Genomic DNA, 26,572 nt, shown 5'->3' on the forward strand with positions numbered 1-26,572 from the left:
ATGGCAAGCTCAAACTCCGTACTCCACTTGTCCTTGATCCATGCAACACAATTATAAAGGCGGAGGACATATGTGCTACTACTGCTAGAAATGGATGTTCAATGTGGATGAATCTGGAGCTGTCGATGCATGGTCAATTTAATCATTGTTATACCTTTCTTTTGAGGTACCGAGTTAAAGTATAAAGATTATGGAGGGCGTATAAGGTTTACTTTACCGGTAACATTCTATACAGGACTTGAGATATCAAAGTATGTAGAGAGAGAGAGAGAGAGAGAGAGAGAGAGAGAGAGAGACAGGGGCGCAGATTGCTGCAGTGATTACAAGTATAATTTCGAGGAGGTAGGGCTAATATGATTGCCCTTGGGTCTATCCTGTTCCTTGTTTTTGAGAAAAGTCTCCCAGTGATGATCCATGAGAAGAATAATATAGCCTCTCTCTCTCTCTCTCTCTCTCTCTCTCTCTCTCCACGCATATCTTTTGGCAAAGTAGGGTTTCCACTGGGTGGCTTTTATACAGGCGATCGAATAGCAATAAGCCATGGCTTCACCAGAGAGGGATTGAGAGAGAGAGAGAGAGAGAGGAGAGAAGAGTGTGTTTTAGCTCAGGGCAACTCTGCAGGAACCGCACCCTATTCCTCCATATATGCCATCCTTTTGTTCTTGAATCTCGATTCAGTTCTACAGCAGGAGAGATAGAAAATTAGAGAGAGAAAGAGAAAAGAATGTTCCCGTCCAAGAAGCCAACTATGAATTCACATGAGAGGCCTATGTGTGTCCAAGGCGACTCCGGCCTTGTCCTCACCACCGATCCCAAGCCCCGCCTTCGGTGGACCGTCGAGCTCCATGATCGCTTTGTCGATGCCGTCACCCAGCTCGGAGGACCCGACAGTACTACCCATCTCCTCCTCCTCTTCCTCCTCTCCCTCTCTCTTCCTCCCCACGTACACACACTCAATTCACATGATCTCACAATCTCTTCTCTTTCTATTCCGTCTCTGAATGGTATGTTTGTTTCTGCAGAGGCCACACCAAAGACCATCATGAGAGTCATGGGTGTTAAGGGTCTCACTCTCTACCACCTTAAGAGCCATCTTCAGGTACATATTCCAATAGCAACATGTTCAATTACATTCTATACTTGAGATTTTAACTCTGTTTCTGATGCTTTCAATCGTAGAAATTCCGGCTCGGAAAGCAACCACACAAAGAATTCAACGATCAGTCTGCTAAGAACGGTGAGAATTTTAATATCACCGATTTTTCCTGTTTTTCGTATAAATACAATCTAATCATGTCCTTCTACTTGCTCATCGCTGCCATGGTTTGCAGCTGCCCTAGAACTACAAAGGAACTCGGCCTCTTCATCGGCGATAATGGGTCGCAACATGAACGAGTAAGCCACCGGCATAATGACCAACTCCCTAAACCTGCAACTCAGTAATTGTCTCTATTTCCAGGAGATGAATTTAGTATTGAGGATGGTTGTGGATTTGAATCTCTTATAGCAGGAACATGCACATGAACGATGCATTCCGGATGCAGATGGAAGTCCACAGAAGGCTGCACGAGCAATTAGAGGCAAGACATGCTGCTTTCTGCTCACCCCATCACCTATCTTCTCTTCTCACGCTTTCATTCAAACAGGTGCAGAAACACCTTCAGATGCGGATCGAGGCGCACGGGAAGTACATGCAGAACATATTGGAGAGAGCGTACCAGACGCTCGCGGCCGAGAGCATGGTTTCGGGTGGCTACAAAGGTCAAGCAAGTCGAGGAGTTCCCGACATGGGTGCCGTGAAAGAAATGGGTTCTCCAGTGAGCTACCCCTCTCTCCAAGACCTCCACATATACGGTGGGGATCAGCTGGAGATGCAGCACCAACTGGAGAGGCCCCTCGACGGGTTGTTCCCCACCGACGACAGCATTATGAGCAAGAAGAGGTCTAATCCGTACCATTCCAACGGGAAGGGTCCATTGATTTGGGCTGACGACCTACGCCTACAAGAACTGGGATCGACTGCGGCATGCATCGTATCACAGGAAGAACCACCACCATCCAAGAGCGAGCAGCTTCAGATAGCGTCGTCAGTGATCGACACCGGCATCGATGCGGATTCCATAGCAAATGTTTACGAGGCCAAGCCTATTCTCTCGATGGACAGCTCTAGGGAGAAGAAGTACGATGGAGGAACTTCCAAGCTCGACAGGCCGTCTCCGAGAAGAGATCCTCTTCCCATGGAGATGATGAATCCCATGATCACGGGCGGTGCAATGCCCCAAGCAAGGAACTTGTCATATGGGTGAGGTTTTCTATCAGTCAAAACAAGGATTAACGGTATCATGCTTAAATAAGAGCTATTGAGTTAGGTTTGTCTACCATCATCATCATCATCATCATCATCATCACCATCACTAAACTTAGATTATCTATCTGAGAACATATATATATATATATGAGGAGCACCTTATGACACTCATGTTCGTCACTGCTTGGTTTTCCTGTATCCTGTGAGCGAGCTAAGAGAACTCGTAAGGATCCTCACTGCTGCATGTCGATTTAAGTATCGCTAATTACTACGGTAGCAACGCAAATCTATGATGTCAGACCAACACCTTTCTCGAAACTGGATTACTCGTGTTGTCATGCTTGCATCCGGTTTTCCATTTCTGCAGATTTTGTTAAGATGATAGATACATCGGTATTATGCCAGTCGGAGAGATCGAAGCATTGCCCCACTTCATGTTATGATGAGGAAGAGTACGTGAGTGTCTCTTTACCCATGGACAGCCACAACTGGGAGCATTCTCGGAGGAGGACTTGTGGCTCGGAGACCCCTCTAAAAAGCAGCAAAAGAGATACAAGCGGCTCACTGGATCTAACACAATTTCCAACCCTCTTCTTGTTGGTTCATTCTTTTGATTCTCCTGAGAGTCAGTGCATGACCCTTTCCTACCATCGTTACAAGCAAATAACCTGCGGAGGTTGATATCGATGCCAACGACGACAGCACATATCCACAGACATGGACGGGGCTTCCTTTTTCGAGCTGAGGCAGACAAATAGCATCATCGCCTCTTATTCCTTTCTCTTTCTTTTTCCCATTCCATTAGAAGAACACCGACTGCCAACTACTGTTCCACCTCATGACGATCTAGTGCATGTAAGAGCATATAAAAATGGTTTCTAGTAGCCAACAGTTTTCCTATTTTAATTCTTCTCTCGTTCCTTTGTGTTGGTCACGGAGAAAAGAAGAGAGAAGGTGGTGCAGTTGCCTTTATTGGTCTCAGAGAAATGGAGGGAGGGAGCAAGAGAAAGATCTCCGACTCAAAGAGCAAGAGTGGGAGGGACAAAGGCTAAAGGGAGAGAACAGGAGGCAAAGAGGAGTCAGGCTCTCGAGGAAGCTTCTCTGTGGCGGAGCTTGGGAGGGAGGCAAAGGTGGTGGGGGGTGGGCATTTAAAATGCCAAAAGCCGGTGAGGTCGCGGTGGCCATGGGAGGAGTGTTTTGAGGCTCCTTTTGCAGTGGAAATCACCCGCGGGGACGAGACCAAAGCGCCTCTCGGATACTGCGCCGTCTCAGTCTCCGAGAGAAGGGACAGCTTTGGCGTGTGGGGTAAAGCGTGAGCGAAAGAGAGAGACAGGGAAAAGAGAAGGATTTGGGATAAGAAAGTACGATCAGGCACAGGGAAGCTTCGTCATCTTTTACGATGCGGTGGTTGCAGCGGAAGGCGGTGGTAGTCACGTTAAAGTTCTTCGTAGCATCCATGAAACAACCCATGCGTTGGGAGGACGGAGGCTAAAACGAAAGCGAACAGTTCTTCCAAGTTGGCGAGTTGGTCCCAATGCACAAAATTTCCATCAATACGATGTAATGTGGACCGCAACAATGATAAGATCGCTCCTTTGACTCATAATTTATATTTAAATAAAAATATATGTTATATTATAATTTCATTTTATTATTAATATCTTTAGGGGGCTTATTTTGACAGAAGTAATATTTTGACTCATACAATGAAATAGATTTTCTTTTCCTGAAATAGAATCACTTTTACAGCATGATAGGAGAGACAAGTTTTCGGCAGTGAAACACTACATGTTTCTCTGCTTGAAGAATGCAGTCACAATCCTGAAAGTGAGCAAACCATCGACTGCAAAAGATCAAATTGCTTCAACTTTTACTCCTTTGATGAGTCACAAAAATAATATAAAAAAGTTTTTCGGATGCGTTGCTATTGTTCTCAAAGAGGTCATCTTAGAACCCTAAATGTGTTCATGTGTTGTTAAACAAAATGGAAAAGAAAGAAAAAATATATAGATTACATAAGCATGCATGCAAAAAGATGTGAAACATGTTGATATTACTTGGAAAAACAAAAAGGGCCTAACTAAAAGGAAAAATCCATCAACATAGCAAGAAATCTAATAGGGGCATGCAACTCATTCCAAGAGTATATCACAAGTTTTTAGGTCAAAATTTCATGTAGAATAGGCCATATCAAACAATTCAAAAGTGAAATCATGACATCTAATAGGGGTACCCTGTATCAGTAAAAAAATGCTACAGCATTTTGCTTGGCAAGGATGATATCTAACTACAACATGAAAAAAAAAAAAAAAAAAAAAACGAGAGATACAAACATGGTTGATATAATGCAGCCAAACAAGCTGCTGCTACAAAGATTATTTCCTTTTTTTTCTTTCTTTCGAACTGTGATGATCGCTGTGCAAGTCGAAACATGCCAAATTTTGTCCATGATGTAAAACATCAGAACACAATCATGGCAGTATGACAGTGCAGCAGCATCCATCCCTTTCCTATCCCACCTTGGTGTGGTCTCTATAGAGCTGATGTGAAACGAGCCGCCCCTTGCGCCTTGCGAGTTTCTTGAAATCGATGACTTGGAACTTGGCAATCTTTGATTCTTCTTCGGGAGCTGCCTCTCGCGCCTTGTGAGTTTCCTGCTGACTTGGAGTTTGGCAATCTTTGCTTCCTCTTCAGGAGTGGTTTCCCTCACCACCACCGTCAACTGGCATTTGGGTCTCACCATGATCCCGCTCCGTCCTTTTGCATGGTATGAAAGTCATGTCATATACACCCTTTTCCCAACAACGGCTTGCTCTACAGGGAGCGGAGCAACCAACAAACAAAAATACAATAAGGACAGCATGATTTTCTTTTTCATATTAGTAATGCAAAAAATACATTTACCAACAAGAAGACAATCAGGGTTCAAGCCATGATTATCAGATTATGTGCTGCATTAGCATGAGCTGAATGGATTACCTAAGTTGGTTACATAATGGAATGATAAATGTACAACACAAAATACTTTGCATCACTGAAAATAGTTCTATTACAACAGTTGCAAACCAAAAGTGAATGGATTTTTTTGTCAGACAAGGTAACATGCAAACTTATTGTACCTGATAGATGGTTTCTGCAGCTCGTCTTATGGTAGCTTGCAGTTGCAACAGAACATCTTTAACAAGCATTCCATGAACTAGCCAAGCAACCAGATTGACCTTACTGGGACTCTTAAATCAATATATGCAATGTAATTAGAGCTGGGTTACAAGAAAGGCATTTTGTCAAGTCATCTGCTTAAGGAGCTAGTGATAATTTGAGTGGCTGTCTTACATGGCCTAAAACACTGAAAGCACTTGGTGAAAAGAGGGGCCACCAGAAGAATCTTTGACTGGGCATAGGATCTAGGAAAACAATTGGCAACTCAACCAACAATGCAGCCCTTCCAACTCTAAGCTGGAAGTTCTAGAGAAATGATGAAATAAAATAATAGCATTATAAATATTGATGCAACACTCATCAAGGAAACACGACTTGAAGAAAACAGCTACATGATCACCAGGCAATTAGTGCCAGAAAAAAATGGCCAACCTGAAGATGAAACCAAACTAACTGTGTTGGTTCCAGAGTAATTGCAAAAGGAGATACATGATTTACAGGCAAATGCTGCCATCCAAAATCAAAGATGGAAGAACTGATGTAGGAGATCAAACAATAAGTGAACTGACAATACATAATATATCAAGAAATAATCACACAAAAAAGTTGATGTCATTCCAAGCTACAACATTGGATGATATATTTTAAAGACAATAGTATGATATGACACATGAAGCAGACCATAGAGTTGAGAATTTTATTTAGGCACTTTATACCTATTAATAGTTCCGCTTATCTCGGAATATATCTTGGTAGACATTTTAATTTCCACAAATACTGGCATTGCTACAAAATTAATTGAATTAGTATGTTTACCATTAATTCAATATAACCCCACCAGACCAACACGCAAATGCATATAAATGTATATCTCGTATAAGCATTAGAAGTCCACCTCTCAATGAGCCTGAAAAAGTAGGAGGGCTGTGTCAGGCAATTGATAACCAGTTTGACTTTGTTGGACCTAGGATAAATATGATAACTAAATACATATTGAACCATTCACTTTTTGTGCTGCATCTCATCTGCACCATCCGGATGCATCACAAGAACGTCAGAAATGCGCTAAGATATCATTCAGAAGCAGAAAATCTTGCCAACATAAAACAAGGACTCTCATGTTGATTAAGAGAAGTGCTGACAAAATAGTCGCTCCAAGAGTATATACTCAAATTGATGATTTGGGACTATTCTCATGAACAGCACTGACGGTGTTGCACAAGCTTTAATTAGACTCAGTTTGCTTCTATAGCTCAAGTGGTTCCTTTAAATTACCTGGCACCATATTAGACCTTGTCCAGGTACTACATCCCATTGGACATGTTTGGTTAGTATGCCTCATCATGGTGCTGACCTGGTGAAGAACAGAACACAGACACCTCTGTTATCCCACCATGTTGACAGACTCCAAGCCAATGACTGAATTGAATACTTAGCAATCAATTCACTGTATCAATGAATTTATCACAGAACAAATGAAACAAGAAAAACCAATAGCAGTGGCCATTCGCATAATACTAATGTAAGAACTGCACTGCAAAACTCATACAAGAGCCTCCATGGGAAATCAACAGGAATCAAGGAACATTATACTCGTATTGAGATCAAACATGGCTACCCTTATCTGGAGGCCATAAGTGCAATTCCAAGTCACATTCATTATAACAATTATCTTGGATAACATCTACCTTTATTTTCAGAAAAGCATCATCCGAGGCTCTGAGCTCATTACTACATTGAGCAATATAAGCCAGTTGTAACAGTGAAAGCCAAATTTAGTGAAGTGTCTAAGTAACTGCCAACAACATAGCATCAGAATCTTTTCTAATCTTTCCACTGGTGTATTGATTCACTTTAGAAAGAGAGTGTGTGCGAGTTGTGCATTTCAAGAACACGTTTTTCAAGAACACGTTGGCTTCCATCCACCTGCACTTTATTTATGGTATTTATTGGAGAACTAAGAAAAAGATGCTTGTGATTTCGAGAATTCAGACAACTGCAACTTCGGAACAGACAACATATCTCTATTTTGTCACAATTGTGCTTGTAGCTGTTGTTTCTTGACTAGGAAATGACATACTTACCACCATCTTCAGAATTATTCTTACAATGTATCCATCCATCCATCCTTCAACTACACTAGCAATGCATCCTTGCACATTTTCCAACCAAGAACTGCCAACTAGGGACGTTATCAGACAGTATCGACGATGAAATCCAACATATCTATTCTAGTCGAGAACACCATTTTACACAACATCGATCTCCTTATCTTCGTTTTACACAACCCCAATTCAACAAACCTTCTTCAACTGAAAAAACAATGGATTCGACGAGATAATGAGGGAGAAACGAAGAAAAGAACTTCCTTACCGAGAAGAGAAGCCGGAACCGGCGGCCTTCTTGGTTTCTCGGGGAGATGGGGGAGCCGGAAGAGAGCAAGGCGGTTACCGCTTAGGGATTTAATGGGCCGGGAACGAACCGGAAATAAACCAAGAAGATTTCCTCAGCGGCCCAAATGCATGACCCCATGGCACCATCAAATCGTTCAGATTTATTGGTGCGATAGTGATCATCCTTGCTTTAAAAGCCGCAAAAATTTGATCGATCGGTCCTTTTAGATCAGACGTTGAATGGTTTGACCTCCCATCATATAGCATTGGAAATCATTTTTCTCAGAGCCTAATTTTTCTATGGCATAATACTTAGTTCGATCTCCTATGTTAATTAATGCAACCAACACAACTAATCATTCCACATAACCATTCTACTCTTAATCACGAGAACCTCCACATTGATCGGAGAAAAGGCAGCAATAGATGACTCCAAACTTAATTTTGCTAACCCTATTTTGATACACCCATTTAATCTCATATTAAATATGATAAAAAAATATAAATAGTTTTATAATGTTTCGATATCCGTCGATTTAGTCTCGTATTAGATATATAAAGAAATATAAATAAATTTATAAGATCGACGGTGATAAAGTTAACGAGTCAGTTATCCCATCAAAGAAGATTTCACACAAACACTAAGATCTTCCTATTAAAAACATCCAGCATTTATTTTTAGACACCACACTGCTGTGTGCTGGTTTTTCATCTTCCACAACAACAGCAACTGAGTGCAACCCCCTCCAATTCCTGTATTACACAAGCCAATTGGTGTTCTCTTTCCTGTCTTCTCTCCACTGTGTGTCACACTAGCTATCACACAAGAAGGTGGGGTGGGGGGGGGGGGGGGGGGGGGGTTGGTGTTACAAAGAAAAGAAAAATCTGTGTGTGTAAACGACTGCTTTCGCCTTAATCTCTGAACTAAACCTGTAGATGAATCTACATCGACATGTAATCCTCCTCTGCAGAAGAAACCAAGAAATGTCAGATAGAGAGGTGATCACAGACAAGACTTGGGAGGAGAGAAAACACAAGCAAAGAATGACCTGACCTCGTTAAGCTGCTGTATCCTCTCGTAGAGGTCGGGTCTCGTTGTTGTGGTTGTCGAGAGGCATGTACTGTGACATGATGGCCATGATCTCAGAATCCATGTAAGACTGCGAGAAAGCAGCATTAGCAGTCACGTAGCAGTGATGTGAATACACAGCTAGGTTTTCTAACGCAGACTTACCCGGAGTCTGTACTTGTAGAACACATAGGCTGCTGTTCCAGCACCGACCACACAGGCCAAGATGAAGAGGGTCATAAGCCACCCAAATTTTGATGCACTCTTAGCTGCACAATGATTGCAGACAGAAGAGAAAATTTTGATCTCAGGAGACGTGGAAGAAACAGAGCACATAAAACTTTAAATGAATCGAGAAAGAGAAGAAAATTCATCTTCTTTGTATTCATGGAAAGCGAGTGAGCAATACAACTGTCCTTACCAATGCATGTGTCCTCGGACTTGATGTACAACAGGTTGCCTTTGCACTTGCAGTCATATCCACCCCATGTGTTCTTGCATGAGCATTCGGGACAGTTGCAGGCGAGTTTCTCCTTACATTCATCCACATCTATCGCATTAAAACAAGATGTGCATTCATTCTCTGTGGATTCAGTGCAAAAGATAACAACGAGAAGAGAATGAAGTACCTTCGCATTTGTAACCATCGCCATGAAATCCATACGGGCAGCGGCAACCCGTCAAGTCGGAATCCTATGTGCATCAAGAGAATGTTTATGACCAACATAAGCTTCAGACAATGAAGGTGAGGAGAAATGAAAAGAAGAGAAGAGATTTGACATTACTGGGCAAGCAGAGAAGTTGTGTCCATTCTTTGTGTCAGACCAGCAGCCTCCGTTGTTGATTGCACATCTTCCAGGACCCACAGCTGGAAACCAACATACACAAGAGGTAACTCATGGATTAGCACAAATCGATGGGATTTTAACAAGGCTTTATGATGAAAGATTAAGTGCCTACGTATACAAGAATTGTAGCCATCTCCCTGGAATTGGACATTGTTTACGACAGGGCATTGACAGACTCTGCCTCTGAAAGTATCCTGATTGGGGTAGAGTTAACACAATGTTATCAGAGATCATATCTTCTGCTTAACAGGATAAAAACATCTCAAAGCTTCAGTTTACTTTGCAAGCGGTGATGTTCAACTCTGAGTCCTGCCAACATCCTCCATTCGAATCGAGGCACTCGTTCGTCTCGATATCTGGAAACAAAATGATGTCGGTCAAAACTAAGAACAGGAGGCTTATTTAGATGAGTGTGATCATGGAATGCAATGAAAACCTGGATTCAAGCAAACAGAAGGCTCGGTTGACTCTTTAAATCCTGCACAGATTGCCTTCAGCACGGCAGTCCTCTCCAGTTTTCCTGTGCGGCAGTAAAATTGATAGATTATTTTAGCTCGGGGAAGAACAAAAGATGAGTCCTCTTCAGCTTGGAAGAACAACAATGAATTGTGAGCGAGACCTCGATATTGAACGTTGTTTATGACCAAGGTGGGGAGAATAGTCACGTCTCCGCGAGTTCCATGTCCGATCTACAAATTATAAGAAGGATATCAGACAAATATTGGTTGTCTATCGAAATCTAAGCTAAGAACTTTAGCTAAACAAGTGTGCTGCACCTGAAGTAATTGCTCCGTCCTCAGGACATCATTATCGACGTCAGCTTCAGGATCACCCATGCACTTTGAGATCTTGTCCGAAGGCAATCCTAATGCATCGGAGGAGAAGAACTTCTTCATGCATAGAGTAGAATGGAGGAAGAATAGAGTTCGATTAAACCCAACACCACTAACCAAGAGATCTGACAACATGTTCAGCGCATTCCTTGCTATACTTCTTCTCCTTCATCGAGCATCTGACGTGGTAATCCGTCACGAAATCCCACCAAACCCACGGCCGGCTGCTGTCGTTGGCGACTCTGTGAACGCAGAGCTGCCGCAAGTTCTCGATGACGATGTCTTTCCCGTCGTACCCCTCGCGGAAGTCCTGCTCGGGATCAGGGGCGCAGTACCTCCCGTTGTTGATGCACTGCGCCTTGCACTCCCGGCTGGGTTTGAAGGCGTCAGGGCAGTACCAGGTGATGTAGTGAGGCGTGAACCGCGTGAATCCTCCCTTCTCGAGGAGCTGCGCGTGGCCCTTGAAGTTTGTCACGAACTCCGTCTGCTCGTCGCACCGGTCGCCGCACTCGTCGTTGCTGTTGGTCCAAAGCTCGTACTCCACCCGCTCATCCGGATGCGGCATGGACTCTGTCCAGTCCAGCTTGACCACCACCTCCTCGGCCCCCTTCGCCAAGGCTTCCTTGAGGGAGTTGCCGAAGGTTTGAGTGACGAGGGCAGAGGGGATGTTTATCTTCTCTACGTACTCGTTGTCGTTGTCTTCTTCGGGGGCGTCCATGGTTAAAAGGGGCTCGTCGATGGTGTCAGCGACTATAACTGCGGCAGCACCATTTTGCTGCCCGTTGTATGCCTTCAAAGCAAAGTAGCAATCTACAGTAAATGGAGAAGAAGAAGACGATTAATCGCTAATGGTGATAGGCCCTCTAATAAACTTTGCTTTGAACGAAAGATTGTTAGAATCATCAGCCGGAAAGAAAATGAAAGCACAGCTACCCTTTCCTTTTTGTTTCAGCTAACCAGAGATGTGAGCCTAAAAGAAATAGAGATCTACTACGAAGTGCATGTTCATCAATGAGAACAGAGTGATTCAGACAATCTATCACAAAGTTGGGGTCTATCAAATTGAGATAGAACAAACACATGTGAAGAACAATCCAAGAACAGAGCACAAGAATTGATTGCGCAGTTTACCTCCACGATCGACCAGTAGAATCACGGGTCTTCCGGACTTGGACCGGAAGGGGCCGCCGCCGAAGGCGTTGCAACCCGTTCTCCCCTTGTCCGGGTACACCACGACGCCGGTCAAGGTGCCCCCGTAGTTGGGCACGCCGAAGTTGGCGATGGCGGCATCATGGTGCCCCCGGAGAGACGTCGGGGAGACGACGCTGATGCTTTCCATCTCAACCACGAACCGGCCGGTCGCCAACCGGATCGCCACTGCTAGTAGGACGGCCAACACCGCTAGCTGTTCTCGGAGGCTCGCCATCCTTTCCGTAGAGAGATAGAGGAGAGGACCAGCAGTGGCCTATATGAGGAAGTATTTAGAGAAGAGAAGATAAGCGATTATTCTACGGTGGATTCATCAGCTGGCGGAAGAAAGGTGAAGTCAGGAAGAAGAGTTGAAGAGCCAACCAACCACCACGAAGGCAGGGGAGACGTGAGAGGAGCGAAAGTGACCGTTATTATTGTTGACGAAGTCTACGAGTCGACTCAGCTGTCCTTCCTAATTACCATAAATAACAAGAATGCCCCTCAGATTTTTCTACAGCACCGCGAACTCCTTCACAAGAAGGAACAGAGAAAGAGAAGAAATCAAAATCATCAACATCACATCATCATCTTCGCCCTCATCAAAATTGGCTGGGTTTGATTTGTCCCACAAAGCAATCCGCCAGTAATAATCTTGATGATAACATGAGAGGAAACCGTCAAACAAGTTGCCATGTCATCTCAGTGACGCGTTTACTTTAGCCAGTCTTTGTTATCCTCTATGGCATTTTCTGGTGGAAGAATCTTTCTACACTTTGCATGATAATTTCAATTGTGAGAACAGATGAAATCATATATATAATTAATCTTAAGAGTCACCATGATTCACATTAAGGCGAAGATTACATAGTATGTGATGCGTGTGTCATGTATATTTTAGTCATTTCGGAAGTCCACGGTCGGCTCCTTGAGTACGAGGCAAGGTAACAGGTCTTCCTCCCTCCAGGAGCGTTGACGAGCTGCGACTGCAGCTTTCGCTAATATTAAAGCACGATCCGGTCGATCGCGTCCGTCCACTAAACAATTGGGCTTCGATCTGGTGTACCAGAAACCAGTAGGTTTATTTTGGAGGTTTATATTACAAGATATTAGGCACACAATTAATGTACCATATTAATTTCAACAAGAGTAGGGAGAATATCTGAAAACATATTAATTTCAACCATCATTAGAGATCAATCGTAGACTTTGATCCGGTCATGGTGCAGCCATTGACTTTGATCTCAATTTGTGCGTTCCACCCACGCTAACTTCTTATTCTACGAAGAAAAAGGGACAAAACGTTGATTGACTTTAAGAAGTCTTCGATGGCTACTCTAATGGTTTAAGGAGGCCCCTATATATATATATATATATATATATATATATATATATATATATATATATATATATATATATATATATATATATATAGCAATCAAAGGGATCTAGATATATGATTTGATGTCAACCTACCAAAAGATTAAGATCAGATAAGTTCTAATACAATCTTCGAACGCTTAAATTAGTAACAAGACAGAGTATAAATGATCAAATTAGTAACCTTAATTATCGTGATCCTATAATTTTTTTATGATTGATCCAATTAAAAAAAAATTTATAATATAAATAAAATATCATAAAAAATTTTATATTGGATTAATATCCACATCACACGCTGACATCATACTAACAGGAACAGTGTCCAGCTTTGATTGGGATGAGCATTTCCCCTATCAGCACTTGTATTGTTTTACACCTCAGCTATAGATAAGTTTGAGCTCTATATATTTATTATAGAGACATTTCTGGTGAAGCTAAGATAGCACCCAAAGATCTAAAAAATGACCTAAGATAGAAGTTCGATCGTTTTCATGATCTAATCGAACAACCCTAAAATGAAACCATTTTTAAAGGCACATTGTTGCATTTTTTTATATTTGTCAAAACGTTAATTTTGTCTTGTAATTAAGACCATGTCAAAATATATCATAGTCAAATAAGCAATTCCTTCTAAAAAAGAAATCATCAGATTATTTAATGGATTATATGTAAAAAAAAAAAAGAATCTACCATGTTCTTCTTCTAGGCAGTGAAGATGATGATTATTAATACCACCATCTTGGAAATTTCTCCTGGAATTTTGATGAATCACAACAGGTAATAATAATGTATTGAAACTGAAACCATGTTAAAAAAATACTAGTGAACAGAGAGCTAGATGGAATTGGTAATAGTCCTAACCATTGTATGAGGTTCCTGAAGGCCACCAAAGGCTGACTTGATTGCAGACGAGAGAGCCCTGACCAGTGTCCTGCAGTGAGTTTCAAGTTTGTCTTAAGGCTATCTAATTTGATGCAAAGTGTCCAAAATAACAATTCTTCATGTAGAAAGATCAATAAATTACAACAAAGGTGCAACAAAGTCATTTTGCTTGATTGCAAGTGAGGTGTCTACCACAAATGTCACACATTTAAAGCGTAAGGTTCAAGTAAAATTGATCTTACCTTCCTTTTTTCTGTAAGCATTCCTTTGATTACTGTTCTCCAAAGGAATCATCCAATACCATCTGCAAAATCTTGCCTGGTTTATGACTGCAACTCATAAGTCTCACGTTATTTGGACCACCAGCAGTAGTGTATGCTCTTTTAGCATCAATCAAATGAATAGCATGCTGCAGATAAGTTAGTGACGAAAATGACACAAACCAACCATAGAATATACCGTTTATGTATGACTAACTCAGAATGGTCTTCCATCAAAAATGTCCGACCAGAAAACGGAAAGCAGTGTCATCAGTATATGGTCCTTTAGTAGATAAAAATGCTGTGATGAATAAGATCATGAGTCCACATCTAAGTGGTCATCCACCAAATTAACATCCATGGAAATCAAAATCATGATAAACACATTTTAGCATGTCAACAAAATTTCCATTTATAAACACCTCTATGGGAAACCCATTGTTGTAGGGGAAGGACCTGCACAGAGGGAATGGATCAATCCAATATTGTTGATAAGAGCACCAATCTGAGTGAAGTCTGAGGCTATTTCCTCTGCTTCGTCTGAGACCAGGACCGTCATGTAAATGACAATTTATGCCCAAGCTTGACAGAATTTCAAATGCACATAAAAAATTAATCAATGGTAAAAGAAAAGGTACAACATAGAAAACACCTGCAACAAACTATATAACTCTGCAGTTCACTATTTAAGAAAATGCAAAACCTAGTTATTTTGCTTTTCATTATGCCTCTTGTATTATAAGGTTTGGATGCAGAACCTGTTCTGCTGCCAGCTCTCTGAATCATTGTGGCATGCTAAGGAACATGTGCCTTGATAGTTAGTTGCCTGCAAACTTATGTATATACAATGAACAATAGGAATATAGGATTCACAAGGTCAACGAATAACATCAGAATAAACTGCAAAAGATTGAATTTTTATTTCCATCTAGCCTAGCATATGAAGAAAAAACTGTAACTTAATAATAGTTAAGGACCTAAAAATACATAAATCATGCATCAAAGCTACTAATATGCATATAATCAAACTTAACTAAATAAAATTTATAGAGTTAGCAAAGTTAGTTAACAAAACAATAACAGGTGATCATCACAATACAAGAATCAGATTCTAAAATGTCACAGATGAAGGTCCCTAATTATTTCTTATATTCAACTTTCAATCTTACCTGCCCAAGCTTTTTGATATCATTAGCGCAATCACAAAATTATATTAGGGAGATATTCATCCAAGAAAATCTGATCAAGTATTCCAAAAAAGAAACAATCATAAAGCTGCTGCAAATGGTAGCATTCATCTGTTTTCTTTACCATATGTATGATTAAATTAGTTGTCCTTCCATCCCCAACCCTGACCACCAAACTAATAAATACGTATCTACCTTTCCTAGACACTCAATTCCCCACTGTCATTTTTACATTCTTATTAAAGTATGTAAAGGTCCTTTTCTATATTCTAACATGTGTGCAGCTACTATTACAAAGTGCCACAAGTATCATATGATCAATTATAGATGGTTCACAGCAGTGATATTACAAACATTAAGGCCAAATACAATTCACATAACCAAACAAGTGAGCGATAAAAGTAGTATAACTTTGTATGGTGCAAATTACCCCCATCAAGGAAAATGGATGTAGGATCCCGGATTTGCCAAACAAAATGAAAACAGAATTCATAGTATATTTCAAAAGAGATCATCAGTGAACCAAAAGCCAAATGAACAAAAATGTGCACTTCTTGGCATACCCAGCCTCCATGCTGCTATTCATCTTGTGGTGGCCAATCAAGAAACTTGTGCCCCAGGAGCGATGGGGGCAAATAAGTCTGCGATGAGCAATCTTTATGATCAGGAGGATACATGTAATCTTTGCCATATCCCATATCCTTCATCAGCTTTGTTGGAGCGTTCCTCAAATGCAATGGCACCCCCTCATTCCCACCACTTGACTCTTTCACCACCCTCTTCGCTTCCCCTAGTGCCCGGTACACTGCAACTGACTTAGGTGCCAGAGCCAAATAAGTGACGCACTGAGCTAGACAGACATCACATTCAGGCATCCCAAGAAAATGGCATGACTGATAGCAAGCTACAGCATGACTCAGTGCAGAAGGGTCGGCGAGTCCCACATCCTCACTCGCGAATCGGACAAGCCGGCGGGCGATGTAAAGTGGTTGCTCCCCTCCCTCTAGCATTCTCGCCAACCAGTAAATGGCTGCATCTGCATCACTCCCCCGCATTGATTTGTGAAGGGCACTGATCAGGTTGTAGTGCTCATCGCCAGCCCGGTCATACGCCAGGTGTTTGCATTGCATCGCCTCCTTCACTTGGTCGAGGGTGACTGCCAAATTCCCCTTGTTGTCATGTAGTTTCCGACTGGCCGCTAGCGTCGCCGCAATCTCTAATGCGTTAAGGGCAACACGGGCGTCGCCATCGCAATGGAGGGATAGGAAGTCGATGGCTTCTTGGTTGACAGACACCGGAGCTTGAGTAGTGACCTGTAGGCCTTTCTCGGCGTCCGAGAGGGCTCGGCGGAGTAAAGCCTCGATATGCTGCGGCTTGAGAGGCTGAAGAGAGAGGACGCGGCAGCGGGAGAGGAGCGGAGTAGTGAGCTGGAAGGAGGGGTTCTCGGTGGTGGCGCCGACAAGGATGATGGAGCCGTCCTCGATGGCGGGGAGGAAGGAGTCCTGCTGGGATTTGGAGAATCGGTGAATCTCGTCGACGAAGAGGACGGTGCGTCGACCGTGGGAGCGGGCGCGGCGGGCGCCGTCGATGGCGTCGCGGAGGTCGCGGACGCCGGCGGAGACAGCGGAGAGGGGGACGAATGTGTAGAGGGAGCCCGGGAGAGAGGCGGCGAGAGCACGGGCGAGAGTGGTCTTTCCGGAACCGGGCGGGCCCCAGAGGACGAGGGAGGGGAGGAGGGAAGAGCGTAGTAGGGAGGAAGGGCCGAGGAGGTGGTCCTGGCCGACGATGGAGTCGAGGGTGCCCGGGCGCATCCGGTCCGATAGAGGGGCGGCGGCGGAGGGATGGCGGCGCTTTATGGGGAGGGAGGAGGGGGAGGAGGAGGAGGTGGAGGTGGAGGGGTTGGGGGTTTTAGGGGCCGAGGAGGAGGAAGGATTGAGGGTTTTAGGGATTGCGGAGGAGGAGGCAAAGAAGCGCTCGAGGCAGGGTTGGGTGGAGGGGGATTGTGAGGGAGGGAGAGGCGGAGGAGGAACGGAGGAAGAGGAGGAGGAGCGGGTGAGGATCCAGTCGGCGGCAGCGAGCGGGGAGTGGCCACCGGTAGCAGCGAGGGCTTCGGAGGCGAGATCCTCGGAGAAGCCCATGCTCAGGAGTTGTTCCATGGAGCCTCGTCCTTGGCCGGTGCTGCTGTTGTCGCTCCCGTCGTTGATCTCAAGCCCCTGCCATAGATGAAAAGAAACCCTCGTCGCCGGAACGGTGGCCAATGAAGGAAGCGGAATCGATCGCTTTATTCTTTACGTGAAAATTACCAGCAAAAAGTCGATATATATATATATATATATATATATATATATATATATATATATATATATATATATATATATATATATATATATATATATTATTTATTTATTTATTTATTTATTTATATTTATATTTATATTTATATTTATATATAATACAACGAATGCAAAACCTTTGCATGCTTACGTCCGATGGCGTAAAATGATGAGCGAATTTACGAAAAAAAAATAATTTTTCTTAGTTTTAAGAAAAATATTTTTTATCATATTTCAAAAGGCTAATTTATCGTATAATTGATTCACAAGATAAATTTATCTAATTTTTTTGCTTGTGAGAGAAGCAACGAGGTCTTCTGTTTGTGAGAGAAGCAACGAGGTCTTCTGTTATGGTTGATGGGTCAACATGGCTCGGTCCACAGGTCGATGTAGGAAGTTTTCTGTCAGTTGAGTTGGGCGTCGAGGTAGGCCGGACCCTTGCGATGGGGTGTTGATTAGCGTTTCTTGATCCGGGTGCCGTTCACGTTAAGCAACGTCTCTCCGTTCCCGGGCTGGTGGGCAGGTCGTCTTCGTTCACTAGATGATGATTCCCAAGTCGAGACACTCGTGGCTCGGGGGTGACTGCTTAGTACAGGATTTTGACTTAGCGTATATGGGTGTTGCCCTTGCTGACCCGACTGTAGCGTGATGTGGCATCGATTATGATATATCTTGGACCCAAAATATATCATTAGAAACCTATGACTTTTCTCGTATAATTTTTAACCTAAATCTTTCCCGACCAACCTCTCACCCTTGTGATCGTGAGTTTTGGTAGAGTTTCAACAACATTGAAAGTTGAGATCATATCAATTACAATTGGCCTTGGAGGTTCAATGATTGTTCCTCCTATGACTTCTAATGTTGTTACTGGCGATTTGATTGTGGCTCCAAACGTCTTATTGTTTTCGCTAGTGTGAACGATTCAACCTCCTCTATCCCAAGAGCTGCGGCCTGTTCGACTTCATGGTTGAAGCACAAAGGTTCGTCGTCTTCGGGTTCTTTGTTATTTGCTACTTTTGATCTGATCTTAGATTCTTCTGTCGATTTTACTGAGTTTGATTAAGAGGAACTCGAGTCTTGGCAAGCACCTCGAGTCATAGCAGTTGATACAATTCCGTTGCCTATACCTCCTCGATTTCAACAAAAGCTGCTTATCGACCATTCGAGTGTCAATCACGACATACATATTTGAGATCAAGTCTATGAAGAAGAATGATAAAAGCCCTCTTTTCGCCGATCTACCAGGAAAACATAATAAGAGGCGAGGGAGGAGAGAGGTGTCGATGACTCACCCATGGTCGGCGCGGAGGGATTTGACTGGGAGCTTGGGGGCGGCGAGCTTGGCCAACTCCTCCTCCTCCTCGTAGAACGGTCCAGATATTCTTCTCCTCAACGTCCTCAGCCGCCGCGACTTCGCCATCTGCTCTCCTGGTGGTCGAAATAGGATTCCTAGCTGCCGGTTAATGCTCTCTAAAATGTAGTTTCATCTCGGGGGTGTAGCTCATATGGTAGAGCGCTTGCTTCGCATGCGAGAGGCACGGGGTTCGATTCCCCGCACCTCCATTTTGATTCGAAATATCCTTCTTTGATTTTTGTTAAACGGTTCAAATCGATTTTAATTTAAAAGATATAATATATCCATAATCAATTCAAATTGATTAATCAAATCAATTCAAATAAATATTATTGTGTCGCCCAATTACATGAAGATTCCGATTAGATTCAATTGATTCATTTAAAAAAAATTAATTATTTAAGATTATAAATTGATTATTCGATTATAAATTGATTATTCGATTTTAAATTGGTTCGATTAGATATATTCGCATTGATTTCAGTTTTGACTATTTTACTTTAATCGAAATAAACAACAAATATAATTCGGTTCGATTCAGTTCAATCTGATTTGAATTTGAACACCAACTTTTAATCGAAATAAACAAATATATATATATATATATATATATATATATATATATATATATATATATATATATATATATATATATACTATGATAACTAAATATTATAAACATAAACTTTTATCCAGATTAAAAGAATTATGTTAATCCAACACAAAATAAATCAATTAATGATACAAGGGATATAATTTATCCCATGCTTTCTCAAATATAAAAAAATGAATAGTATATGCATATGGACTTCTCATATATCAAAATATTTTTTTTTCTTATTCATCAAAATACAATTGGATAGTTCTTCGTTCATTATGCATCTTATTCTAAATTTTAAAATTTTTTTATTTAGGACAACATTTGGTTCATTCTCTTTAGAGTCATTTTGATGACAAGAGGGAGAAAAGATCAGATGTGAATGGAGGGGTGGAGAGCTAATGACAGTCAGAAAGGCTGCCCTTATGCATTTTAGCTTTTATTGATGCAAAAAAAAATTAAATATTATCTAACATGACCGAAGTTTAACGTAGGAAACATACCACTCGATATCAGCGATATGTACCAATCCGACAAAAGATCAATACAAATGATACATATGTAAACCCTAATATACCGCGTATCAATATGCTTGATATAGCTCAATACATACCATACTAACAGTTGATCGGTATATCGGTACGGACCGATAATACGAACCATGAACATGACCACCATTAACTATTCTAGAATTGATTGTAATCATAACTCAATACACAACTCCTAACCTGCACACATTTTCTCAACGCTATAAAAGGGCTTAGCTTAGATTGCTTAGCCGTTTGGCCGACATCAAATCCATTCCTTCGGATTGATGCATGCATCCAACAGCTTCCACTCTTCGCTTCCTTCTTTTGGTTGCTGCAGCAAAACTCATTCCATTCATCGATTAGATTTATGCGAATGTGCATAAGATCTATATGTAGAGACAGAAGGGTGTGTGGTTTGATGAGCGTACATGAACATATTCCCACCGAGCTGTTAGCGGAAGAGAAACAAGAATGCTTTCTATTCGTCCGCCGGTCTTCAATCCAAATGTTGTCCCACGATCATAAACCTACACAAAGGGCATAATGTTCGATCCAAATCAACTCTAAAACAAAAGCAAAAGCATGATAGATTTCTCTTTTCCTCTACGCTTACCAGATTGAACTCTACGTAACGTCCCCTTCTTAATTGCTGCCACGCCTTGTGCTTCTCGGTAAAAGGTGTGTCTTTCCTTCGTTCTATGATCGGTATGTATGCTGGAACTACAGACTTTGCGCACTCTGAAGAAAACACAGGTTACTGAACATTTTGCACCAACTCTATATAAATCTAATTGAATTAACCATGATCATTTTGTTTGCAAATAACATTGGATGAACAACGATTGGAAAAAAAAGAGTTGGACGAATGATCATTTTGTTTGCAAATAACATTGGATGAACAACGATGCAGAAAGAAAGAAGAGTTGGACAAACTTTCCAGTAAAAGCTTCTGAAACATATGATTTCTCTTGATTGCTTCCTGCTAGAGCAGGCACAAGAGATTGAGTGCAGGATTACCAGTAGAGAAAGCAAGAAGCATCTCTTGGTCGTAGTCATTAAGGTCATCAAAAAATATGCCACCAAGCCCACGCCTTTCACCACGGTGCTGAAGAAAAAGATCAAACCATTAACTAAAGTAAGAAATTGAAATGCTGCAAGTGAATTATCTGACCTTTAGACTTGGATTAAAAGAATCTTCTAAAAGAAAAGTTGCTATGTGCTGCATTAAAAGGATACGATTATCTTGGATTAGCATTCGTATGCATTGCTCATGCGTCTCTGTTACTAGCAATTCACACTCCATGTGGCATGCAGCAGCATTGCAAACATTAAAATGAATCAAAACATAATGATCAGGTCATGACCACCGAATGGTTATATTTCATGCAGTAGGCAAATGGCAATAAAACACCTTATTTCTAAAGCATAAGACAGGTTGTAAAATTTCCCAAAACCATAAGCCCCAGTTTCGGCAATGAAACCTATGGTTAGGAAGACCTTTAGCTTGTATGCTGAAGTTGAAGAGAGGTATACCTTGATGAAGAAATAATCATCACACCATTTTTTGAATCTGGGATAGAAACTTGGATCAAATTTATCACATGCTTGCTTTTGGGCCTAATAAAACAATTAAGCTAATATTAGAAAACTTTCAACTTACACAGGTGGAGCTAATTCAGAGGATGATAAATGAATAAGTTCTATTATCAAACATGTTACTTCAAATGTTTCCAACCTTTCTTTTGACCAACATAGATAACACAGAAACATAAACGAAGAGGTTATACACAGAACAAATTGGTGGAGTTAAGAAAACAAAATTTTTAACCAATAAACACACTGATCTGCTGAAAGATTAGCGAAACTATGTTTCAATTTGTTCGCTTCCAAAATTTTACAGAACATTTGTTCAGTCATTTCCTTACTTATCTGCTTGGGTTATACTGTAATTTCAGATGTAAATAATTAAGATGCCCAAAAGATAATGTCAAATGTTGGTCGCTTAAAAATCCAACATACCCTATGGAAATGCTTTACATCCTCTTCAAAGATGTAAGCAGGAGTGAAATCAGTACCCCCACCAAACCACCATTGCCTAGGTGCTCCAGGGGCATCTACAGGCAAATAAAAGTATAAGATGATAAATAACTATATATTTTTCACCAAATGTAGTAGTTTATAAATTGTGGCGGAGAGCTAAGATGAAATAGAATAAAATAACAATGTAATACGCATATTCATATGCATATATACATGTGTATGCATGTAAATAAGCATTCATCTACATACATGGCATACATGTCCATATGTCATTCTTGATGCTCTTTTAACCAATTCAGTCATGTATTTCGGCAACATACCAATTCCATCACGTACATATGCCATGCCTCTAAATGTATGGCATACATGTACATGGTAGCCATGCATGGATCTAAATGCTGACCAATATAATTGTTTACTGTGGAAACAACTTTTAGATTAGGTACCTTTTGGTGCATCAGTTTCAAAGTACCGATAGTTGAAATGCAATGTCGGGGCAAATGGATTCTTCGGATGTAAAACCTACAAAGCAGAAATCAAACAGCTTAGACAGCAGTCCATGTAAACCATCCTCTGCATAATTTACTCGGACAGTTCAATAGCTTAATCCACCCGGTACATTTTTGTACAACTCTTAAGTGCCTCCGAGAAGAGATGAGCAATCTCTATATAATACCGAGTAAATTACCTGCCTGAAACCCATGTGTTTACAAGGATAATTTATATAATATATAAAAGTTAAAACCTTCTAGGCGCAGAAAAAAGTAAAGACAGCCCTTATAAGTCACAAAACCTTAGGTGACAGATATCAACAGACAAAAAGTGAGGATCAACTATAGCATTATTGGAAAGATCTTATGCTTTATGCACCATGTAGCTTGTACAGACCTAAGATGACAAGCGGTCGCTGCAAGGATGAAATTTGAATTGCCATGCTTAGAAGAACTTAAACGCCTTAACCATAATTCTGGAGACTTTTAAGCACTTGATACCATGCACTTTCCATAAATCTACCTTCCTTAACAAGACTTATGTCTATTGGAATTTCTGTGTACATCATTTAGGTTCTTGCAGAACTGTGGCCAGTCGAGCCAAAAGCAAGCCCTTTGTTTGTAGTTTTATCGAAGAGCCACTCCTATTATAGAACAGTTGCACAGGACATGTCGAGTCTCCACCACTTTCCTGTCAACGTATTTGATACTTGTTTCTAACCTAATTAATCCTGCTTTTACGGTTCATCGTCAGTTTTATAACGACTAATACAACAAGCAAATGGTGGACCCTTTAAATTGCAAAATATTTCAAACCATTCACTGCAATCACCATAATAACAAACATAAAAAGACAAAAAATCAAACCATTAAGCATTGGATGATCTAATGTTTCCCCTTTAGTGGTTACAGACAATGATCAAACCACCAACCAAATTCCTATCAAATTTATTTATATTATGTTCATCTTTTCATGTCAAGACTCGGAAATGGTAGGAAAGAGAGGAGTATCATTTTGAGACACAATTTGTCCAAGCATTCATTTCAACTCACACACAGAATGCAGTCTAGGGTTCTTCCATTCCTAAACTTGTATCCCTTAATCAGAGGTCTAAGTATGAGAAATCCATTTAGATTTACCAGACTCGAAAGTCGTGATTAAAAGCAAAGAACTTATTGGATTCTTTAACTGCTAAATTCCCACTTCCACTACAATGCCCACAAATTGCCAAAGGAACAAAAGGTAGCGACTTGAGTCAACTTTCCGGCACATACCGAACTAATTCCGGCGGCAAAGAATGGCACAGGCCCCGCCTTGACCGAAGAATCCTCACCAGCAGCTTTGGCCTCCCCTTTGGCAGCCCGGTAAGCGTCCGGCGGCATCATCCCGTACACCACGGACACGTTGACCCCGGCCTTCTCCCACACCCCCCCGTCCTGCAGCACCCGGCTGATCCCGCCGCCCCCGCCCGGCCGGGACCAAACATCCTCCTTGAACGTCCCGCCGCCATCGGCCGCCTCAATGGCAGCGCACACCTCGTCCTGAACCTCCCGTATCATCCTTTCGAAGCGGGCCCGAACGGTAGTCGGCGCAGCGGCAGCGTCGCCAGGGGGGCTATCGGCAGAACGGAGGAAGGTCTCGGGCCGCTCGTTCTCGGGGGTCTCCTTTTCGATGGCGACGGAGGCACGGACTGGGACGAGCCGGGGGAGTCGGGGGAAGGCGACGGCAGAGGCAGCGCGCCGGAAGGGGACGAGGGAGGGCGGCTTAAGGGTTTGCGAGGAGCAGGTGTTCGGTGCGAGGAAGATAAAGTTGGAGGAGACGGCGGCGGCGGCGGCCATCGCGGAGGAGGAAGAAGTCGTAAGGGGCGGAGAAGTGGTGAGAGTTGAGAGTCGAAAAGATGGGTGTGAGCTTAGAGGGGGGGTCCGGTCACCGCCAATGGTCGGCGGCTTAGGAGGCGGAGAGCGGTGACCCTAAGCTGAAGAGAAGGTAGGCTTTATTTTATTTCGGATAAGGATCCCATTAGGCCTTCTTGTAAAACAATTATTATATGAGGGTGTTTTTGCATTTATGTGTATATGCATAATTAACTCAAATAAATGAATTAGAATTTCAATTTAATCAGTGATTTTTCTTCAAAAAATTCACTTTTTTTAAATATCTTTTTTCATAAATAGTATCCCTAATTCGAATAATACCAAGAAAAATCTTATCAATATTTTCTCCATTAATAGTTGTTGTAGTATTTTTACTTGTAGTGCTGAGAGCACTATAAAGTTATTTGAAAACATTATAAATTATATTATATTATATTATTTTTTGTTATTATTATTTATAGATTAGTAAGATGTCTTTTTTTAGGTTTGTAGTTGGTTTAGTTGAGATTATGAGTTTATTCAAGTCATTTATAGTATTTTTAAATTATATGAATAATAAACTATTATAAATATCTATTTGAATCCTTGTATGATATATAGACTGATTTTTAGTGTGTTTTAATTTTATTTAGCTCACTTATAGTGTTCTTCAATAGCATTATAATATTTTTTTATTAATATACTAAAAATACTATTAAAAATATTAAAAATATCATGATTAATTATAATTTTTAATTGTTTTTACTCATAAATTATTACAATACTAAATTTTTAACATTGAAGTTGTGGTTGAAGTTATGATTTCTAAAATATTTTAAATAAATTTTGTAATATTTTTATTTTATAGTTAAAACACTGTATGGGATTATGAACAGTATTATTTGGGATTGATAAGGAATATTTTAGATATTACTTAAAACAGAAAATACGAGATAGCTTCTGAGAGAAAAACGAAAAGGGGAAATTTCACAGAAAAATCGCCTAAATTTAATTCAAGCGATAGGACGTAAAAGAATTCTTCCGAGCCACCGTCCTCGTAAGTGGTCAGCACCGCCCGGCTCGGAAGCATCGATTCCCATGGGGCCGCGATTCCCACGTCACGGCAGCGACGCGGCTTCGTTTCCCGCTCACTCCAAAACAACCGGGTAAGCGATCGGGATGCTCCATGGAAACGCATTCCGCGATTCCCACGTGGCGGTAAGCGACGCTGCTTCGTCGCCCCCTCACTCGAAAACAACTGGGAAAGCGATTGGGGTCGCCGATGGAAACGAGGATGGCAGAGGGCGGCAGCCCGTTTCCCATTCTTTGTGCTTGCGCTTCGCCTCCGTCTTTGTGTGAGCATGACGTGTTGCGATGCACGAGCTCGTCGTTCACCCAAAGGGACAACGACGTGCTTACCACCAAGCCAATAAAAAGGCCACACAGATGAGTTATAATGTCGCGTACACATGGAGACAACGCTCATGTCGATTTGACGTATATAAATGTGTTTGTGAACGGATGTGCCATCACTCGTTAGTCAGTACGGTCTGGTTCACGGGTCGATGTCGAAAGTATCTCATCAGTTGAACTGGACGTCAAAACGTCAATCGACCCTCGGTGTCGGGTTCTTGATTAGTGTTTCTCAGCCTGGAGGCTGAATAGTCGATGGCTCGCCTGCGAGGTCGTCGTTCGGCGGCTTTCAAGGTTGGGGCGCCCGTGAATTGTGGGTGGCCACTTTCCTGCAGAAAAAGGCCTTCGTCGAGTGATCCCCGACCGTGGCCCCTCCGACGAGGGAGTTAGTTGAATATTTTTTCCCTCTCGAGATCCCCCTTTTGTGGGTATCTATGAAGGGTTTT

General features: G+C 41.7%; 4 protein-coding genes, 1 long non-coding RNA gene and 1 other non-coding gene across 11 annotated transcripts; 2 read left to right on the plus strand and 4 right to left on the minus strand.

Moving 5' to 3' along the window:
• The first annotated feature begins 536 nt into the window (after positions 1-536).
• LOC135585245 (myb family transcription factor IPN2-like) lies at positions 537-3,190 on the plus strand. 4 transcript variants are annotated; one of them, XM_065100654.1, is made up of 7 exons: positions 537-890; positions 1,023-1,099; positions 1,180-1,237; positions 1,332-1,395; positions 1,508-1,580; positions 1,647-2,302; positions 2,676-3,190. In XM_065100654.1, the coding sequence occupies exons 1-7, from the start codon at positions 725-727 to the stop codon at positions 2,683-2,685; spliced, it is 1,104 nt and encodes a 367-aa protein (XP_064956726.1). In that variant the 5' UTR covers positions 537-724; the 3' UTR covers positions 2,686-3,190. The 4 variants fall into 4 exon arrangements, with proteins under 4 accessions (XP_064956726.1, XP_064956722.1, XP_064956723.1 ...); XM_065100650.1 differs by having other exon boundaries at positions 583-890; positions 1,511-1,580; positions 2,676-2,817; XM_065100651.1 differs by lacking the exon at positions 2,676-3,190 and having other exon boundaries at positions 583-890; positions 1,647-2,378.
• A 1,308-nt stretch (positions 3,191-4,498) lies between these two features.
• LOC103978998 (uncharacterized) lies at positions 4,499-8,255 on the minus strand. Of its 2 annotated transcripts, XR_001977355.2 has the most exons (3): positions 7,841-8,255; positions 6,743-6,886; positions 4,499-5,122 (listed from the first exon to the last, which is right to left on the minus strand). It is a non-coding gene; the product is annotated as an uncharacterized LOC103978998 (long non-coding RNA). The 2 variants fall into 2 exon arrangements; XR_010485431.1 differs by lacking the exon at positions 6,743-6,886.
• Positions 8,256-8,488: 233 nt separating this feature from the next.
• Positions 8,489-14,060, minus strand: LOC135608136 (vacuolar-sorting receptor 6-like). The gene is made up of 15 exons (XM_065100655.1): positions 14,043-14,060; positions 12,187-12,273; positions 11,742-12,075; positions 10,728-11,420; positions 10,554-10,642; positions 10,397-10,466; positions 10,214-10,297; positions 10,057-10,133; positions 9,890-9,971; positions 9,715-9,797; positions 9,559-9,622; positions 9,351-9,479; positions 9,095-9,198; positions 8,915-9,020; positions 8,489-8,825 (listed from the first exon to the last, which is right to left on the minus strand). The coding sequence occupies exons 1-14, from the start codon at positions 14,043-14,045 to the stop codon at positions 8,919-8,921; spliced, it is 2,001 nt and encodes a 666-aa protein (XP_064956727.1). The 5' UTR covers positions 14,046-14,060; the 3' UTR covers positions 8,489-8,825; positions 8,915-8,918.
• Positions 14,061-14,593: 533 nt separating this feature from the next.
• Positions 14,594-19,434, minus strand: LOC135608137 (uncharacterized). Of its 2 annotated transcripts, none has more exons than XM_065100656.1 (2): positions 16,074-17,814; positions 14,594-15,149 (listed from the first exon to the last, which is right to left on the minus strand). In XM_065100656.1, the coding sequence occupies exon 1, from the start codon at positions 17,664-17,666 to the stop codon at positions 16,089-16,091; it is 1,578 nt and encodes a 525-aa protein (XP_064956728.1). In that variant the 5' UTR covers positions 17,667-17,814; the 3' UTR covers positions 14,594-15,149; positions 16,074-16,088. The 2 variants fall into 2 exon arrangements, with proteins under 2 accessions (XP_064956728.1, XP_064956729.1); XM_065100657.1 differs by lacking the exon at positions 14,594-15,149 and adding an exon at positions 19,139-19,434 and having other exon boundaries at positions 15,888-17,723.
• TRNAA-CGC (transfer RNA alanine (anticodon CGC)) lies at positions 19,337-19,409 on the plus strand. Its single transcript has one exon. It is a non-coding gene; the product is annotated as a tRNA-Ala (tRNA).
• Positions 19,435-20,360: 926 nt separating the features above from the next.
• LOC103978995 (oxygen-dependent coproporphyrinogen-III oxidase, chloroplastic) lies at positions 20,361-24,824 on the minus strand. Its single transcript, XM_009394983.3, has 8 exons — positions 24,135-24,824; positions 22,815-22,890; positions 22,348-22,442; positions 21,862-21,945; positions 21,346-21,433; positions 20,942-21,066; positions 20,757-20,855; positions 20,361-20,659 (listed from the first exon to the last, which is right to left on the minus strand). Exons 1-8 carry the CDS (start codon positions 24,696-24,698, stop codon positions 20,591-20,593), a joined length of 1,200 nt encoding a protein of 399 aa, XP_009393258.2. The 5' UTR covers positions 24,699-24,824; the 3' UTR covers positions 20,361-20,590.
• Between the last annotated feature and the right edge of the window lie 1,748 nt (positions 24,825-26,572).

This window comes from Musa acuminata, chromosome BXJ2-3, assembly GCF_036884655.1.
Source record: "Musa acuminata AAA Group cultivar baxijiao chromosome BXJ2-3, Cavendish_Baxijiao_AAA, whole genome shotgun sequence".
In the NCBI taxonomy this organism is placed as follows: Eukaryota; Viridiplantae; Streptophyta; class Magnoliopsida; order Zingiberales; family Musaceae; genus Musa; species Musa acuminata.

Excerpts from the sequence above, each read along its gene's own strand:
- LOC135585245 (XM_065100654.1), top strand. The coding sequence starts at position 725 with ATGTTCCCGTCCAAGAAGCCAACTATGAATTCACATGAGAGGCCTATG. Across the intron at positions 891-1,022 it reads CCAGCTCGGAGGACCCGACA|AGGCCACACCAAAGACCATC; the intron begins GTACTACCCATC and ends TTGTTTCTGCAG. Across the intron at positions 1,581-1,646 it reads GGCTGCACGAGCAATTAGAG|GTGCAGAAACACCTTCAGAT; the intron begins GCAAGACATGCT and ends TCATTCAAACAG.
- LOC135608136 (XM_065100655.1), bottom strand. Across the intron at positions 12,076-12,186 it reads TCTCCCCTGCCTTCGTGGTG|GCCACTGCTGGTCCTCTCCT; the intron begins GTTGGTTGGCTC and ends TTCCTCATATAG. Across the intron at positions 9,623-9,714 it reads ACAACTTCTCTGCTTGCCCA|GATTCCGACTTGACGGGTTG; the intron begins GTAATGTCAAAT and ends TGATGCACATAG.
- LOC135608137 (XM_065100656.1), bottom strand. The coding sequence starts at position 17,666 with ATGGAACAACTCCTGAGCATGGGCTTCTCCGAGGATCTCGCCTCCGAA.
- LOC103978995 (XM_009394983.3), bottom strand. The coding sequence starts at position 24,698 with ATGGCCGCCGCCGCCGCCGTCTCCTCCAACTTTATCTTCCTCGCACCG. Across the intron at positions 22,891-24,134 it reads TTGCCGCCGGAATTAGTTCG|GTTTTACATCCGAAGAATCC; the intron begins GTATGTGCCGGA and ends TCTGCTTTGTAG. Across the intron at positions 21,946-22,347 it reads ATGTAAAGCATTTCCATAGG|GCCCAAAAGCAAGCATGTGA; the intron begins GTATGTTGGATT and ends TTGTTTTATTAG.